Source organism: Micromys minutus (genome assembly GCF_963924665.1).
Source record: "Micromys minutus genome assembly, chromosome: 2".
Classification (NCBI taxonomy): domain Eukaryota; kingdom Metazoa; phylum Chordata; class Mammalia; order Rodentia; family Muridae; genus Micromys; species Micromys minutus.
The window spans coordinates 10,507,534-10,526,549 of record NC_137971.1 but is presented as its reverse complement, the minus strand read 5'-3'; the positions used below and the strand labels follow the sequence as shown (position 1 = coordinate 10,526,549).

The window sequence follows — 19,016 nt, the reverse complement described above, 5'->3', positions numbered from 1 at the left end:
CCCCCCATGTCACAATTCATTGTTAAACCAGATTTCATAGTTATGTTTAACTGCCAATGTGTGATGGCCTAGAGTTATCTGAGAAGACAGTCTCAGTTGAGGAATTAATTGCCCAGATCAAGTGGAGTTGTGAGTAACAGTAGACAACCATTTTGATTGTGAGTTGATGTGGGAGTGCTCACTATGCGTGGCACCATTCCCTGAGTTTGTGTACCTGCATGTACAATAAAGCTATCTAATCAGTTTCCAGTGAGGGAGTTAGTAATATTGCTTTATGGTTTCTGCTTGAGTTTATAATAAGTTGTATCTTCAGCTTTCTGTCTTGATCTCTAACTTTGACATTCTCTAGTGATAAACCTTATTGTTTAAATTTAAATAAACCCTCTACTCTCCTTCTTTGTTTTGGTTGTAGTTGTTTTTACAGCAATCCAAGGAAACTAGAAAATTGTGCTAAGTATTGAAATACTCAACTAGGTGCTTGATACATAATATAACATACCATACAAAAATAGAAAGGAGTGGTTTTGTGAATATTTATTCATGAATACCAACATAGGTGCTTTAATTTGTAGAAATAGTGGCTATTGAGAGTACCCAGAGACATGCATGTGTGTGCATGCATACATGTGAGTATTATTTTCTACCTATAGGATTCTGAGTTAAGGAATTCCCTTTAGCCTAAGGCTCCTGATACTCTGTCCTGGCTTCAAGGAGAACAACTTGCAATTATAATATAACTTATTCAAACCCACATGATTAACTGTTAGAAAATCACTCACAGAAACAACACACACACACACACACACACACATGCACACTCACATACACACACAGCATGCTTTCTTGGATTTTGTACTTTTAGTGCTCAAGAAGAAAACTGGACAGTATTCCAATGTTCAAAGGAACAGAACAGCATAAACACTCAGATATATGCAGGAAGAATAAAGAGAGATGGGTTTTGCCTTCAGCTATGGTAACTGAAGTTAGGTGGATGCTAGCAAACATGTATTCACTAAATAAAGTCACTCTCATTGAAATTTTGAAAATGCTACATTCCCTCCGCTCTGAGTTTATGCACTTCACTTTGTTATGAATAAAGTACATGCAGTTTTTGGAAGCTTGGAAGAAAATAGATGAGCTTGTGTACAAAAGGGCAGATAAAGGAGTTAGGGTAAACTGATTTCGTGTTACACGCTCACCACGAGAACTGTCACAGACACTCTTTGATGTATTATACAGTGCCCTAGTTCCTCTTGGCCTCTCCAGATAATGTGGAGAGAGAGCTATGCAAAGGCCTGGCATTTTAAAGATTAATCATGTTCTTCTTAGTTAGAAAAGATACAATTATCCATCATGGCCTAGAAATGACTAAAACCTATGGGGATTCTCTGCTGTCCTTGTTTATTCACATGAAAGGGAAATTAGTTAAGACCGTCTTCACAGGCACTGCCTATTCCAACAGGAATCCAAGATTCAACCAACGTTCGAGTCATATACTTAGCTATCTACTGAGCACCTACTGTATACATCAAGAACTATGTCACATGATGAAGAGTAGACAGTTGATCATCTGTTTATGATATTTGGGATCTTGTGTTCTAAAAAAAGAAGATTAGTCAGCACAGGCTCACCAGCAGTTTTATGGCACAGATTAAGTGTCATTTAACAGGTTCTTTTAAGGTCATGCAGTCTTTGCTTTTCTTTTGCTTATGCATGTAAGTAGCCTAACTATTAGGGACTCCATTTTGGTTTCTATTAAATGAATGAGTGGATTTTTGGAAATGACCTTCTTTTAAGGTTCGGCTCAACCTGATTTCCTCAGCAATAAGTTTGGTGCACTTATTGATTTTGCCTTTTTCCTGAACCCCCAAGTGACACCCGTGGCAGGTAGACCATCTGAACAAATGATATACATAATTAAGCAGGCCCAGGGGGTCACAAAGACTTGAAGAGTCAATCATCAAACACTAATTTAGAAAGTGCCACAGACAGAATGGTGATTAAAACCTAAACATCTGGAGAAAATGCAAACAGTGGTTAATGCTGGCAGGTACCAAGAGACTAGCGAGGATGATCAATGTCTTCTGGGGAACAAGGGTCCTATTTATAGGGTGAAAGCCTTAGAGGAGTCTCTCGGCAGGCATAATATTAATTAAGATGTGCTAACAGAAGAGAGAAAGAGTGGAGACTCAAAAGCGACATAAGAAATAAAAATCTAACACTGTCTTGGTTTTTCTTTTAACTCCCTGCGAGGAACACTGTGCAGAGATCACAGGATTATAACACCTAAATGAACTGACTGCAGAGAGATAAAATTAACAAGTTTTTTTTCCTCTCTCTTTTTGCCTCCATGTGGTTTTTGGAGCTTTAATCTCTGAGGATGCTACACACATCTTTTAAGGGAGGGCTACTAAAGTTGGGTGAGGACAATAAGACAAGTATCACTGGTAAATCAAGCAGAGGAAAAAAGTTTTTCCTTCAGGACACAAATAGACCTGGCAGAGGATTTAAAAGTGGGACTGAGATTTCAATGCTGCTTTTGGCTTTCCTTTTATTGGTAAGTATCAGCAATCCACATCACCCTCTGGATCTCAGTGACTCCTTTCAGGTATGAAATAAGTCATCCTTCTCATACTCGATGTGTGTGTAGCCTCGAAATCTCCGCAGACAAACAAGTCAAGGGATTTATCTTGAACTGGACAGACACAGGTGTTTTCCTGTGACACACGATGTGAGGTATCCACCCTGCTGCTCTTCTGGCATTTGGACCCACTCAGCCTTGTTCTTTTGAGACTCTCTCATCTATCAAAAACATACGAGACACAAAGTACAGAGTTCTTTGTGAATAAGCCAACATAATACACAGGGGCAGGATTTCTGTGTCTATTAGTCAAGATATCCCAGATTAACATATGATGTTGTGACAATTGTTATTATAGCAGATATATCTAAGGAGATCTGTTATAATTTAACTCAAACTTAAGAAAGAAATAGGCAGTTTCATTATTAACTTAAAGTATAAATGGGGGTATGTCATTTTTCTGCACCCTGATCCCAGTGACATCCTTAGCAAGCTGCCTGCGAAGGTGGCCCGATGCCCACTGTTTGAGACAGGATGAATAAAGGACTGAGTTTGTAGTCACAAACCACTAAAAATAGCACAAGCATGCGAAGACAAACAGGTTTCTGGGAACATGAACAGATATGCGGATGTTGTCTGCTTTGTTTCAATTGTTCCCATTGATGCAAAGCACACAGACTCTGATACGTGAGAAGCAAAAAACTTGTCAGACAGCAGGAGGGAGAGACTCAGCAACATCCTTTATGTGATTGTCCTTTCGCTGGAGACTTTCAGAAAGTCTGAACTGAAGGACGCTGGAGAGTCTTTCTCCTGCGTGATCAATGAAATTAGAGAATCTGCTGTCTCCCCCTCCTCTTCATTCTCCATCAGTCTTTTATTTGAAGGTGAACGGTATTCACATCTTAAGATGTTGCGCAGGTACTATCATCTTGGTTCAACTATCTTCTTACCAGTGGGTTTATATTTCTTGGTGACAAATTTTCTTCAAAAGCAGTCGAACTGTTCAGAAATTCATTGCTATGCTAACTGTATTGGTTTTGAACCACTGTAAAAACATTCCTCGTCTTCTAATACACCCTAAATCTACCAGAACTTCAGTAGCCCTGAAGGCCCTAGTTACCTGCAGAGGAAACTATGCCTTGGCTTAGGTTCACCAGGAATATTGTAATTCCAACATTACAGGGCCAGCTCTGCATCTGAAATTGTCACTCCTAAAGAAGCTATGTTCTCACAGTCCTGGACAGTGACTTCCATTTTTTTCTGGAAATATTCTTTGTCATTTGTCAGTTCAGAACATCTAAATGTCCATGGGTAAACGTTTAGTGTAAAGTAAGTGGTCAGTACGGGTTACCTATACACCTGCGAGCATTTGGCAGAAATCTTGTTCCTTCTGTATAGTTCCTTGTGCTCCACTTCAGCCACTCTTTTGCCTCCAGAACCCCATCAGGGCAGGAAAGCCACACTCTAAAAATCTTCTTCTTTAAATCAGTATTAGTTTGGGAACCTTCACCATGTATCCATCAGCTACAGAAATCACCCCAATCAATATTTGGCACTGCAATCTGAAAAATCGTGTTCATTTCAAATAGCATCAATAAAGCAGAAACTATCATGGGAGAAGATAAGTGCTGAGGACTCTTTCAGCCAGAAATTCCCATCTTTCCTATAATATGTTACAAATAAAAATGACTTGGCCAAATCAACTGCCAGGAGGAAATAGATTCAAGGAAGGGGCAGTGATTGCTGATTTTTGTTTCTGAGTTCTTTCCTTTGATCATCATGTTGTGTTTACTATTATGGTGTTTTGCAGGGTGGAGCTTTTTGTTTTGCTAAAGGATGTGCTCATGGGACTGTGCTACTGTGAAGGTCTCACGACAACCTCTTCTTCTCTCCAACACATCAGTTCCAGCTGTCGGAATGGACAGCAAGCTCCTCTATCCACTGAGCTGTCTCACTGTCCTTACTTCTGTCTATCTTCAAACTTCATTGCCTCACGTACCGTTTATTGATTGTTAAATTAAATTTACTCAAAATGTGAACTAGAACTGAAATCAATAGAGGAGATAAGAATCCATTTAGAGCCAGTAAACAACTAAATCTCATTATGAAACTGAAGGCTAGCAGTTCAAATTCACATGACAAGGCTCTACGCAGCAGATCAAAATAGTTTAGATGAGATTATTGATGATGGTCAAGTAAAAGAATCAATAAGCAATGCTGGGGGCACAGCACTCACAGTGAGCCATGCTGTCTGATACTGTGGTCCTCAGCCAAATGCAACTATGCAAATGTAAGTTAATTGAAGTTAAATGAAGTTGAAAATTCAGTTCCTCACTTACAGTTAGAATATTCACCAGCCAGGGGTTGCTAGTGTCTAAAGGACTAGACAGCTTAGAAAGAAATTCTGTTCATCACAGAATGTTCTCCTGGACACTCTTAATTGTAGGGGATAATCACTACTGTTACTCCCTATAATTTTACGAAGCAGGAGGAACAGGGTTTTGAGAAGGGAAAATAAAGGGCAAGAATTGACTATTCCTGGACTGCTCTGGGCTGAGCACTTGAAATGTCTAATTTCATTTATGACGTATAGCAACAGTCCTAAGGCAAGCACTCTCATTATCCCTGCATTAAATATAAGGAAACAGCAGGAGTCAATGAAGTGAGTTCCTGTGTTTAGACTCAAACCACCTGAATTCAGGTTCTATGTCCTTCTGAGAAGTTGCATTTACTGAAGATGTTGTCATGATTGGCGCTAGAAGAAACAGCTCCTTTCCACTGGTGCATATGATACTATATACATTACATATGTCAGACATATGTGAGCAGTTTGTAAGACATTTGAGACCTCATTCAGAACAGCAAATAGAAAACAGGATGGTACCTTTGAGACCCACGTAATCCATTTGATATTATATTCAAGTTGAAAATGGCAGACCAGAAGCCAGGAAATACTGAAGCTACTATCAGCATCCAGTGGAAGCGCTGAGATGGGACAGCCTACAGAGCAGTTTTGTCAGGGTAACAGGACAGGGCTGAGAAAACAATTATGGGCAGCCCTTGCTGGTTCTTGGTGGATGCTATTCCTTCACCTGAGGCTGTTATGCTTCGGTTTTTCATGACAGGAATCAGGATGTGATAATACAAGTTTATAAAACAGAGATGTCATATAATACGTCTGTACCTTTGAGACATTTGTCATTTACAGTCAAAGGTTCTCTTCTGAGACCGAAGCTTTCAGAAGAGAAGTTAAACCCACATAGTAGGGGGAAAAAAAAAACAGAAAGGACTAATACTGTAGAAAATTAGAAATTGTCCAGGAGAAAGCATAGACGATATAGCAAACTGACACCTGCAACTCTCAGATGGTAAAAAGGTGTTTGTTCTCTCTGAACCCAGTTTTGTCATCTTAAATAAGGAGGATAATTCCTAAGGAAGTTCCCTATTAAAATATGTGAACAGATTAAAGCCACCTACTTAGCAGATTTCATTGTCACGTGCCATGGGTCCATCTTGACATGGGAATATGACCTGAACAAACTTGAGAGATTAAACTTCTAGAATTTGCTGCTATGGGATCATTCCTTCCCTGAAACTCTAGCTAACCTATGTATTAGATAACCTATCTATGCCAAGAGGGGTAAAAAAGAGTGTGTGTTGAAATTCACCCTTTTCTGCCTCCTTGTGCTTTTTTCTGTTTTGAGACTGGCAAGGCAAGAATGTTGACTGACTGGACAGTCAGCTGCCTGTGCTCAGCAGAACTCAGCCCTTCAGCTGCCTTTCTTAAACTGCAGTAACAGGCCTAGTCCTCAGCCTGCTCTGTTCACAGTTGCTGATTGAAAAATCATGAGATGACAAGTGTTTTGCCACCTTAAACTCCTCAGCTTAGTTTTGCACCTCTATCCTAGCTTTATTTTAATGAAGTTTTAGGCAGCAAGTGTGGTTACCCAAAGCAAGAGTCATGCCACAAATCGGTAGTAAGCTATATCCATGTCTTACCTTACGCTTGTTGGTTGGACACACATAGAGATAGCTCAAAATTGTCTTCAACCCCACTTTATCATTGAGCTTTTCATAGGTTGTCCCATAATCGGTTGACCTGTAATTCAAAAGAAGCTTTAATGAGCACAGAAGTATACGTCATTTGGCTGCTTGTCAGTGTAATGCATGCTTTACATAGTAGAATGGCTCTCTGGAGGCTTCTAAATGATTCATGCAGTATATAATGATGCTTAATTATGTACACAGAAGCATCATGTGAGTGGTTAGCATTTGCATTTAAATTGAATTGGTAAAAATTAAAACGCCATCCCTCCACTGCTCCTTAAAGTATGCACTTTACATAATGGATGAGATTAATTCACAAAGATTAAGAAATGAGGACACCGTTCGAATTGACCACAAAAATAAAGGCATTTTTTGTTAGATATAATACTTCTAAACTCTTGCTTTATCTATGACATGACATAAAATCAGGGCATCCTGATTCATCTACAAACTATGTTATCACCCACGAGTCATAGGATATATGGATTGCTACTTCTCATCAAGGTTACTAAGTCTCTGTCCATTAATTAAAAATAAGAAAATGTCTTCTGAACAAGTTAAATTTCACACTCTTCCTGATGCCCTTTGCTGGTCCTAAGCTGCATGAGTTAGGAGGGCATCAACTCTTGGCCCTGAGGTTCTTTAACATTCTGTCTGTATTTAACTGCTTAACAACAAGCTACTAATTCAGATGAAATAAATCAGGCTTAATCGACTTTTTAAATGTGGCTCTACTTTGTAGTCTAAATTCTGAAGACTATGTCATCATCTTAAGGTTGAACAGCACTGTAGGGGCTATCTGAGTTTGAATAACGTGTTGGATAACATCAAAATGACCTATGCCAACAGAATAGCTGATAAATGGACTATTGAACATTTTAATCCAGGTTCTGGCCTCTGCTCTAGGTTGATTTAATTTTATTTAACCTTTTTAAAAAATCATTATTGAAGACCACAGTTCTATCATTTCTCTCCCAGCCTCCTATTCTCCTAAAGAAAGTGTATAGTGAAGTCCATGGTGTTATCTATTTTGGTGGAGCTAATGAAACACAGTAGACTTTGTGTGCTCAGTAGCAGAACATGGCTCACAGCCCTTCTCAAGTATCTCTCAGCTCACCTAAATAACAAATTGTAAATGGACAATGATCAAGACATGTGTTAGTACTGCTTAGAGAATATGGTTTAATTTGCAAAGGAAAGCAATGTCATTTTAATTTACTTTCCACGTTGATGTGTCACAAACATCTACAGGAGTCAATCAGTAGAATGAGGAGAGCCATGACAACCACTAACACCGGACGTTTGGGACATGTCCAGTCAGTGAGGTGCTTGCCACAAAATCAGGATGGAATCATTGGTGACTCCATGGTAAAGCCAGGGACAGCAGTGGGAGCAGATCACAGGAATTTCTCTCTATCTACTGTAGATAGCTCCACTTTCAGTAAGAGACTTTGCCTTTTAAAACTAAGGTGGAGAGTTCCCAAGGAAACCATAGTGTTAACTTCTAGCTCCCTTACATTCACACATGCATACACACCATTAATGAACACACACATGCACAAACTGCACAAACCCACAGCAAATCAAGATGGAAGGCCGTTGAGAAGACACAGAATGTTGTTGCCATCTGGCCTTCGAGTTCACATGAACACATGTGTACACATTCACATGAACACATGTGTACACGTTCACATGAACACATGTGTACACATACGGTAATGAAAGCGTCTGCTCTAGTGTAGGCACCCAATCCATAAAGCTCTTTACAGCCATTACCAGAATCAAAAAGGTGCTCTGAGTTGGTATTCAGGACATTTCATGTGAGCATATTACATAGATGGTACCAAAAGGCCTGTAATCTATAGGACATATAGAATCCCATCACATGGAGGAATGAGCATTGAATGACAGGACTTGAAAGAGTCTGTATGTTTTGAAAGGAGATGACATAGAAAGGGGAAAATAGTCAGAATCTCAGGGACTAGAACTGTGCCTGTCCAAACACAGGATATAACTGAGTTAATTCAGGACTGGAGTCTGGAATTCCACAGTCAGACAGGCAGGGCATCCCCTTGAAGTAAAGAAAGTAAGGTAGGGCCTCAGAATTCATTCACACAAAAAAAGTTTCTTGCTATATTCCTCTCAAATACATTTTTTCTTTCTAAATTCCCATTGTACATGAGGAGACACACTGCTACTTTCTAAGAAGTACTAAGATTTCTTTTCTCACCTAGTTCATGATTGATTGGATTTTTCAACTTTCTACTTGGTCATCCTCAACTGACATTTCTCTCTCAGATTTCCTTGTCTCCTACATTTGTTAGGTTTTTCCAATGTGTGTGTGTGTGTGTGTGAGTGTGTGCGCGCGCGTGCGTGTCCAAGCAAATGTATTCGTGGTTAGCTATCATCCTAACATGAAACATAATAGAGTAACTCAAATTTACATTAGCAAAGTTTGGATAAAATATTAGCTTATTGCCTGAACAATACTTTATGTTCAAGAACAAACAAACATACAGAATCTCTCTGGGAGTTGGTTAGAGAAAGACAAACTTGTGCCCATGTTGGTAGATTAGTTTCACCTAGTGATGGATGAAAATATAGGACATCGCTGGAGATGAACTGGAGAGTGAGATGCTCTAGTAAAGTACTGGAATAGGAGCCTAGAGAGCTGGAAGACAGTACAGAATGGATGGAATAAAGAGGGCTTTGTTGTTGTTTTTAGTTTGTTTGTTTGAACAATTCTAGAACCAAATTTTTCTACAACAGCAAATAAGGGTTAGGTTTTAAAACATCCTCTGCTAAAGTACATGCAAATGTTTGGGTATTTTCACATGTGCATATATGAATGCACACATATATGTATTAGTGTTTGCATATGCCTATGTGTTTGTGCAAATATGTGCATTTGTGCATGTGCACATTTATGCTGGTGTGCTTGTGAGTACATGTGTGTGAGTGTGCCCGCATAAACATGGAAAGATGTAATAGACTTAAGAGCACATATGTACATTAGCAAACATTGTTCAGCGTTTATACTGTTTTATTGGGCATATTTTGTTCATAATATCTCTTTTTTGTGGGCCTAGATCTTCTAAGGTATCTAATATTATAATTCTCTGATTGCTAACGACTCATTTATTCAAAGTTCAAAAAGAGTCTCCTCGTTCCCAGAAATTCAGGTAATCTAAATATTATGTAACAATCGTTATAAAAACACATAATAATGAATTTCTTACTCCAAAGGGTTTAGCTTTTTGTCCCTTTTAGTGGTCTGCAAATGTAATGAACAGATTGGCAGGTGTCACGGGTGGACCTGCCGCTGACATTGCAGAACAGGGGTAAAACCATTAAATGCTTGCAACCCAGACGGTACATTGTCAGCGCACTACTTTCAGGGTCGCTGCCCCTCCCACCTCTCCACCACGGCTTCTCAGGTAGGTGCACTCTGATTTTCCTCACTCATCAGTAATGATTTAAGCTGGAATAGTGGTGGTTCTGAAAACCTTTTTCAAGTATCAAGATTACTACAGGTGCTGCTTGATCAAGACCTATGCAGAACAGCTTGCAAGTAGGGACACAGTGACTGCACGGATCTGTGCTCCTTAGAGTCATGGCACTGTTTTCTCCATAGAGACATTTACAGAAGTGGAGAACCCTGAAAAGATGGACTAAGGATGAGTAAAGAGGACAGAGAGGGTCAGCTGCAAGTTGGTTGTTCCTCATTGTAGCAGTTGTTATATTTGTTAAATGATGTCTCTAAAACTGGGGAGAGAAGATAGTTCTCAAAATCCAAGTGTTTGGAAATGCTTGAGTAGGCAAAATCTAATATTTCTTTGCATTAAAAAATTCACAATTTTTTTTTAAATCTAACATACACTCACCTCTTGGCTTGTCTGGCACTTATAGCCTCTTTTACATTATTTGATTACAGAACACATTTGCAAGTGATATAAAATGTGATTAATGTTCTAGGCATCACCCTTTGGGAAAACAATATTCTCCAAGAAGAACTAAAACAACAACTATGGAATTTGTTTTATGATGAAAGAGGGATAATAAAAAAAATTAAATAAGTAAAATTTGAGAGCAGAAATGTCAGCTTTTGGTAAAAACAAAGTGAAGAGAATTATAAAGAAACCAAAACAAGTAAAAAAGAGACAGGGTTTTAAAATAGGCATCATACACAGAGATATCTAAGATAGAATGTGTGTGGCCCTGGATCCCCAGGTTTTATCATTTTTAAAGTATATTACGAAGAAAGCAATTTTGTCTGCAGTACTTCTTTGCAGATTGGTCTATCTTCATATCAAATAATAGAGTAACAAAACCCAAAAAAGTCAAAGTAACAGAAATAGCAAAAAGAAACAAACAGCATAACTTTTTGTTCAATAGGTATGTTGTTGGAAAGAAGCTGTGTGCCAAAAAAGACTCATTTCAAGAAAATAAATGACACAAGAGTAAATAAAAGCCTGCTATATTTTATTTTTGATTCTTAACTATTCTCACTTGGGACTTTTAGAACATTTTGAACAGTATGTCCCTCCTTATTTGAGTATTTAGTAAATACAGAGAGTTCAAGTGAGTTGGTATGAAGAGGAAAACACACCTGTAGCATCCTGTCCATCTTCCAGGAGTTTATGATCTATTTATGACCATAAAAACTATGTTTCTTAGGGGAAGGAGCAGAACAGGACATGCACCAACATGAAGTAGAAGAAATAAAAGATTGACAAATAAACACAGCATCATTGCTATGCTATATTTATCCTTAAAATACTTCGTAAAAATGACTAATGAATATGAGTAACCTCTGAAACATAGCGTTCATAATTCGTTTTCAGAAGGTATTCTCCTTGATTGTTTTCTGTATTCTTTGGCCAACGTTTCCCAATACCCATGGTGTGTACTCTGAAGTGCAATCTTAAACACAGAAAAAATATTTTTATTTAGTTTGATGCCTAGATCTTTATGGAGGGGGGAGGGGAATATTGGAGAGGGGAGGGGAGGGGATGGGAGGGGAGAGAGAAGGGGAGAAGGGAAGAAAGAAGCAGGGAGGGAGAGAGAGTGGGGTGAGAAAATTTCAGACTGAGGCAAAGTACCACTTTGTAGCAATTACAGGCCTGAAACTTACTAAGTAGAAGAGAATTACCCTGATCTCACAGAGCTGTTCCACCATCCTATATCTTTGCCTTCCAACTGCACATGGCACTATGCCTGGCAACTTTAATATGTTTGTCTAAGTTCCATTGCAGAATAGACTGTCATGGTTAAGAATTATAACACATAATATTCTAAAAATCAGACTTGATTGAGTGCTAACACTGTGACCCAAGGTCTTTACATCTAGAATTCTCTAAGAATTAAAGAATTAATCACACATTATAAATACAAGGGGAGCAGTTATCCATCACCCAAAGCCAATGAGCTAAGAATAGATCTCGGTCTCCAGAGTCTGCCTCTACCAAAAGCTATAGCAAAAGCTGCTATACTTGGAGAGTCTACTTCAGTATTTCTTACCAAAAGAATCTGAAGCTGCTAAGTGGTTGCATGATATAGGCTAAGGCCTGGATTTTCCATATAGCAACTGAAAGCAGTCAATTTAGAAAATGAGAGCAGAAATGCAGTGATATGGGTGAAAGAGAAATTTATGTTTAATCTATACAAGCCTATATATGTGAGATCATTATACTGGTATGCAGTTGACTCTTGCTGTTTGGAAAAGCAGTATTGCTTAATTGTTACATTCAGAATTTTAACACTTAGCATGGCTATTGCTAATTAGTTTAACATCTCTGTATTTGTCATATTTCTCTACTTGTTTCACAATCTTATTCTTTTCTCTGAGTTATCTATCTCACATGTTTTCTATATTAGGTGCTTATTATTAGTGATTGGTGTGGTTTTCCTTCTCCTATTGTAGTCTATGTATTTAATTTTTTAATTATTTTTAAATATGTTTGTAATTGCATATGTGTGTATGTATATTTGTTAGTGTTTGTATGTGTGGTTATGAGTGAGTGTGTGTGTGTGTGTGTGTGTGTGTGTGTGTGTGTGTGTGTGTGCAATTGCCTGTGGAACTTAGAAGCATCACTCTGAAGCTGGAGTTACAGGCAGTGTAAGCCACCTAAAGTGGGTGTTGGGACCATTCTTGGATTTTTATCACAATCATTAAGCTCTCTTTTTTAACTGCAGAGCCATCTCTCCTGCACCATGCAGTCATTTGGAAATCATAATTTTAATATGAATTTACAACTCACTCAAGTCTGCTATCAGTAACACTGCCCTGAATCATGACTATTACAAGCACTGCATGATACTGTCGGTGACATTACTAACTTATACATAAGTATGCCTGCATACATGGAAGTAAAGATCTATGCTTAAATGCATAGTGAACATTATAGCAAACTGATATCTGTTAGAGTTATTGATAAAAAAGAAAGGAATGAAAATTGAACCTTCATTGGCTCATTCTCTGATGCTTTTCATTTTGTTGATCTACAATTTGACCTATTCCTGTCCTTCAGGCCAGGTTACTAACAAATACTAGCAAAACACCACACTTTTTGAGTGCCAGAGAAAGTCCCCGCATCTTCTTCCCTTTCATATGATAGTTTGGCAGGGTATAAAATCCCAAGGCATTTGTAGTCTTTCCTCCATACATTAAATATTCCCTTGTATTGTCCTTCTGTTTGCGTGAATTATAAAATCATCATAATTATCTCTGGATAAGGTAGCCTGCTTCACTGCTTTTTACCAGCACTTTTCTTTATCTTTGGTTTTGTTCAGTTTGGAGATGTTTTTAGGGAGATGTAATTCTTAGTTTTTGGAGAATTGTCACATTTGGTTCCAAATTTTAAAGATGTTCTTTGATATCTGAAACTTATTTGCAAAGTTCTCTTAATATTTTTGCCTTACAATTTTTGTCTTCTCTTTGCTGTTTCTCTTTTTCTTTCCTTTTCAGTGTCCTCATGGCATGAATGTTGTTCTCCCATAGTTGTCTCATAAAACTTAGATATTAAGGGTTAGGTAGTTTGGTTGGTTTGCAAGTATTACTTTTTCTTTGGTTTTAGTTGTCTGAAGTTTTAACTGAATATCTTTAGGTTAAGATCCTTAAGTTAGCTACATCTAGCAGATGTGTCTGTAAATGAGTCTGTCAATGTCAACAATTATTCTGTTGTATTTATTCATTTTGCTTTTTCTTTTCAAAACCCTGGATAATTTTTTTCAAGTTTTTGTCATATTTCTACAGTTACACTGACTTTATCTATATTTACTAGTAAAGCACTTTGAAAATTAAGTATGTATATATTTTTTCCACAGTTTTGTTGGTTTGACCTTTATCTTCTTTCTCATTTAATCTTCTGCATTTCAGGCAGATAGGTAGTAAGTATTGAAGACATTCTGGTCGATAGGCCTTGAGCAATATACTGATAATATAGGACAGAATGGGTTTATTTTAGGCTAAGATTCTCTGGGTATTATGGGGTGGTGCTGATGCTAAGGTACTGTTTCCCTATTGGTTCTTGACCCATCAGTAAATCAGGCAATCTAGCAGATGAAGGAGAATCGGAGGAGGAGTAGGAGATATTGTCAACTAGCCATGTGAGCTTTTGGTTGGGGTGGAATTAGCCATTCTATTCAATTATGCCTGGAGACCAGGGGTATGAGTGTCCAGTAATATTTACCAATAAGGTAAGTTGAAATTGAACAACTGTATGTGGTTCCAATATTCTCTGGGTGGGGTACAGCTGATAGTAGTCTGTTTTGGAGCTCAGGCAGGTTAACAAAAGCTATAAGCAACAGGGCAGCATGCACTTAAACTATGAACTTAGCACTGTGTCTCAGTCTTTTTCTGTGCTTAGGAAGGTTAGACAGAGGACAAGAATGAGAAAGAATGGTGTACCTCTCTGATTCAGGTTGTTTGGGTCTCAAATTCTCAGCTCGTTGGCTTAAACTTAGATTTTTCTGAGATCATGAATTGTCCAGACTAAAATGCCATACTTCTGAAAAATGTCACAATAAAAACACTGTTTGGAACACAACAGGATCATTGTAGTCAGGAATCCATGGTAGCAGGTTAGCTATAGTTGTCTGTACAAGATCTGTACAATATCAATCTCTCTGGAATCTCAGCATTCATGGAAGAGAAGTTCATCCTCTTCCACCTTAGCAAAGACTCTTGAAATCTGATGGCTTGTAGATGAAGGAAAGTCATTTTTGGGCCAAAATGTAGTTCCGAGAAAGTTGTCTCTGTTCTAGTAGATGGCCTGATACTATAGGCATACAGGCAGCACTAGTTGAACTAGGTTCATTTTATAAAATAGAAATTCATTTTATAAAAGAACATGAATTTATAACATTGTAGTGGGGACAGTGACATAGTGGGATCAGAGTGTCTAGAAAGAGCTGAAGGGGAAAGGAAGAGGAAGAAGTAGATGTAATCAAAATATTGTACACATATAGAATACTAAAATCATTATCACATACAACTAATACACTGTGAAAATGTTTTAAAAGAGAAAGAGATAAACAATAAATTATATGCAAATATTTACAGCAAAAGAACAGAATGTGATGGTTAACTTTGAGATTGATATTTTCTCTTCCATTTTTGAAAATGCAAAGGCACAAATATCTTTCTCTGCTATTCATTTTAAGGAGATGCTGGAGCCCATGAAATTAAAATTCATAAGAGTGGAAGTATCTCCCTCCCTCTCCCTTCTTAGACTGGGCCACTAAAGTGTTCAGAAATGCTTAAGTTCAGTTCCAATGTCCAAAATTTAATGGTTTTCCCTGTGTAAGTATCTGTCTGTGGGTTTGTACATTAACAAATTATAATTTTCTGGTCCTATTGGACTGACTTGCCATTTAAGGGGGCAGGATTTGCTCTGAATCATCAAGTCTATAAGAGGAAAAAACTTTTGACTGTTCTTGTTTGTTATTAGGAAGGGTGGTAACTAAAAAGCGTTGTGATTTAAAATTAAGTCTCCCCCACCACCTCAATACTTCCTTTATGATGACTAAGCTCTTAGAGAGTGTTTAACATGTCTGTTCACCTCTAGGTTCTTGTTCCCCAAGACAGTGTGGGCATTATCTGGTGCCTTCCTTAAGTGAGAGACGGTTGATGCATAAAGTTTAATGGACAAACTCTGAGCTGCAATGAGCTGAGCTCTTCTGTCAACAAGCCCTAAGATATATCCAAATAACCTTGACTTTTCTACAGCACAACTCCTGAAGATGAAAGAAACACAGAATAAGCCTGTCAAGGTCACAAAGCAATGGCTTGAGCTACCAAGTCAGGCTTGAGGACAGGAAGCAACCGGATATTACTCAGGTCATTGCCAATAAGATGTCCCAAGAGCGGAACAGTGCTTACCTCTAAATCATGCATAGCTGTGACATCTGTATTTTGTTTTTTCCCTAAAATCATTAGGAACAGCCATTTTTATTGCTCCTTGTGCATTTGGTAGCACAAAAATAGTTTGCAATGTCAAAGGCTCATTGGCTGCCTTGCAGACTCTGCTTCTTAATAACTTAGGATGCATGAGGTTAAAGCAGTGAGAATAATTTAGGGTTTGGAAAATGTTTGCAAGTGAGTCGACATTTAAATAACTTCATTATCATTCATTGACAGATTTTTTTAACCTGTCAGTGCAATTGATATTTCTATTACCACGTTATAACAAACCCCTGCACATTTTTAAATACAGTCACCAGATTTCATTAGCCTACCCACTGTTAAAAAAAATACCTCCGAATCCATTTTTCATAATACCTCAAGAATATAATAGGCAATCTACATCAAACGATGACGTGGAGCTGAAGGAAACTGTCTCCTGCTTTCTAAGGAATCTTCCGTGAAATACAGCTGCTGTCAGCCTAAACGTATAATTTAAATGTTCTGCTCAGACGTTATGGTGCATTCTGAACTGAACAAATTTCCCTCTGTTTCTTGGACTCACTGAGCTTCTTAGGTTTACATGCAGAATTGGCTCAGGGGGTTAGATAATGCGTTTAAGGGAGGTTATATAATTCAATATGAAGATATTCCTGCTAAAATACATTTTACATAATTTGCAACAGCTCATAAAAAGACTTTTTAATGAAAGGAAGGGTGCTTATATGCTAATGCATTTAAAACCTTCTCCTCTATCTGGGTTTCCTATGCCTTACATTTCTAGATATGGCATCAAGTTAAGGTGTTGAAATTTATGGTGATTTACAGTGGGATATGTAAGCCAGCTTGATGATTTGATTAGGCTTGAAGATGCATTGCCCGGAGAGAAACATGGCTCTATGATATACAGCATGAAATAGCAGTGGTTTTCTGCTACAGACTCACCAATAATGCAGAGAATATTAAAGGTAATTGTCACTGGTATCTTTGGCATTAGTGACAGTTGTGTGTGTGTGTGTGTGTGTGCATCCATGCCTGTGTGTACAAGTGATCATGGGGTCCAGAATAGGGCATTAAGTCCCTTGGAACTGAGTTATAGGCAGTTGTGAGCTGTCCAGTGTTGATCCTGAGAGCTAAATCTCAACCTCTGCAAGAACATTATGAACTCTTAACCACTGAGACATCTCCCAGGGACTCTGGATATATTATTCTTAGATCATTGGCAATTCTCTCTTACACACATGCACACAAACACACACAGCTGTAAACTCTGTACCCTACAAGCCTCATCTATTTCCATCTTCTAGAGTAGGCAAGGGCTGTTTCTGTTTATTTAGAAGGTTTTATATTAGTCTAGACAAATTGACACTGACTTCTTTCTCAAAGCACTGTGCCTTTGGGAATGCAATGCCCACTGCTAAGCAGACAAGCCAATAATTGTGCAGAGGGCAGAAGATCCGTATTTCTTCTCACCTTTGGAGTTTCCACTTTACTTTCCCTGTGATGCCTCTCCTGACCCTGCCAATTAACCAGTGTTCTTTGTTCTTCCGGACACTTCAGGTTCTTCTGCAGCATGCTGTCACTGGCACTGTTCACAGTTTTCTCTACTAGCAGAGTCCCTTCTTCAAATGCAGGGCTAGTACATGATACACTTTCACCTTTTTTTTCTACCACCGTTCATTTACAGACTTCCAAGCTGGACTTCCATGCCTCTTCCTACACTGAACTCTGCTGCATTCCTCTGCAGTGTAGAATGGCTTCCTCTGTTGTTCCCCAGGTAACATACCAGAACTCTTCCTTATTCAGTTTTTAGTCTACAAAGCATTCTCCTCTACCAGTCTGACCTCTCTACCGTCTATTGGAAAGCACAGTGCATTTAAGCCTACTTTTCTCCACTTCTCTACTTTTCAATTACTTAATAGGAACTAACAGATATTCAAACGATGTTGCTAATCTGAGTTTAACAAACTGCCCTGAAAATTCCCCTATCACCCCGAAGTCTAATTTGAAAGATGTTGCCTTTGATCTTTGCATTTCCATGTGTAGAAATGGAGAAAAGGAACCTTCTGAACTTGAGGACTTTGTGTCAGGTAACGCTAATTATGTGCTGTAAATATTGCAGGGATTGGAACACACTAAGTAATAATATGTACAATATCTATTTTGAATGCATTACGTATTACATTACATTAAAATACAGCTATGGGGGTGTAGGAAGATAGATCAAACAGTAATGTGATTACTTGAAAAAATGAAGATCTGAGTTGGATCCTCAGAACCCATATAAAAATGCAGAATGTGCTGATTTATCTTGTAATCTGAGAGTCGAAGATGTAGAGGCAGATACTGGGGCACACTGACCAGCCAACCTCACAAAATTTGGTAAGCTCCAGATGATCCTCTCTCCAAAAACAAGACAGAGAATAGCTCTTGAGTGATAGCACCTGAAGTTAACCTACAATCTCCTCATATGTGCATGTACAAGTACTGTCATAGACATGTGTCTATCACTATGGAACATAAGTGCATCTGTCAGCTAGCCTGGTGAAATAAATTTTGGAGTAAATGGACACACCTGTTTAGTTTTATAAGCTATTTATTAATAATAGTCTAATATTCAAGAATTTCTGGTCTGAATGAAAAGACTGATTATCATAGTGGGATCAGACCTTCTCAAACTACATCATCTCGGCACATATGTACGATTATAAACAGATTGAGGATAATAACTGAACGTATATTGAGTGTTTAACATTAAACTCTGAGATGTAGATTTACAAGCTTGACCTTTATATATCATTATAAACCTACTATGAATTAAGTCATGACAAAAATCCATGTTTTTCCATTAGACTCTAAGATGACAAGGCAAAGAACTTGCATAATTTATGAGCATAGTCTGGATTTGTGGCTGATGTTTTCCTTTGTGATAAGTAGTGAAAGAAAGTAAAAGTCTACCCAAACACTGCACAGAATTATGCACAC

General features: G+C 38.1%; 1 protein-coding gene across 4 annotated transcripts in view; it reads right to left on the bottom strand.

Moving 5' to 3' along the window:
- SORCS1 (sortilin related VPS10 domain containing receptor 1) overlaps nucleotides 1–19,016 on the bottom strand; it is a gene marked incomplete at both ends in the record, with an annotated part of 518,044 nt that overhangs the window by 226,981 nt on the left and 272,047 nt on the right. For all 4 annotated transcript variants that reach the window (XM_080911273.1, XM_080911272.1, XM_080911274.1 and 1 more), the window contains one exon: nucleotides 6,581–6,680. In XM_080911273.1, the coding sequence (XP_080767399.1) occupies nucleotides 6,581–6,680 (100 nt within the window). The remainder of the gene's footprint in view (nucleotides 1–6,580; nucleotides 6,681–19,016) is intronic.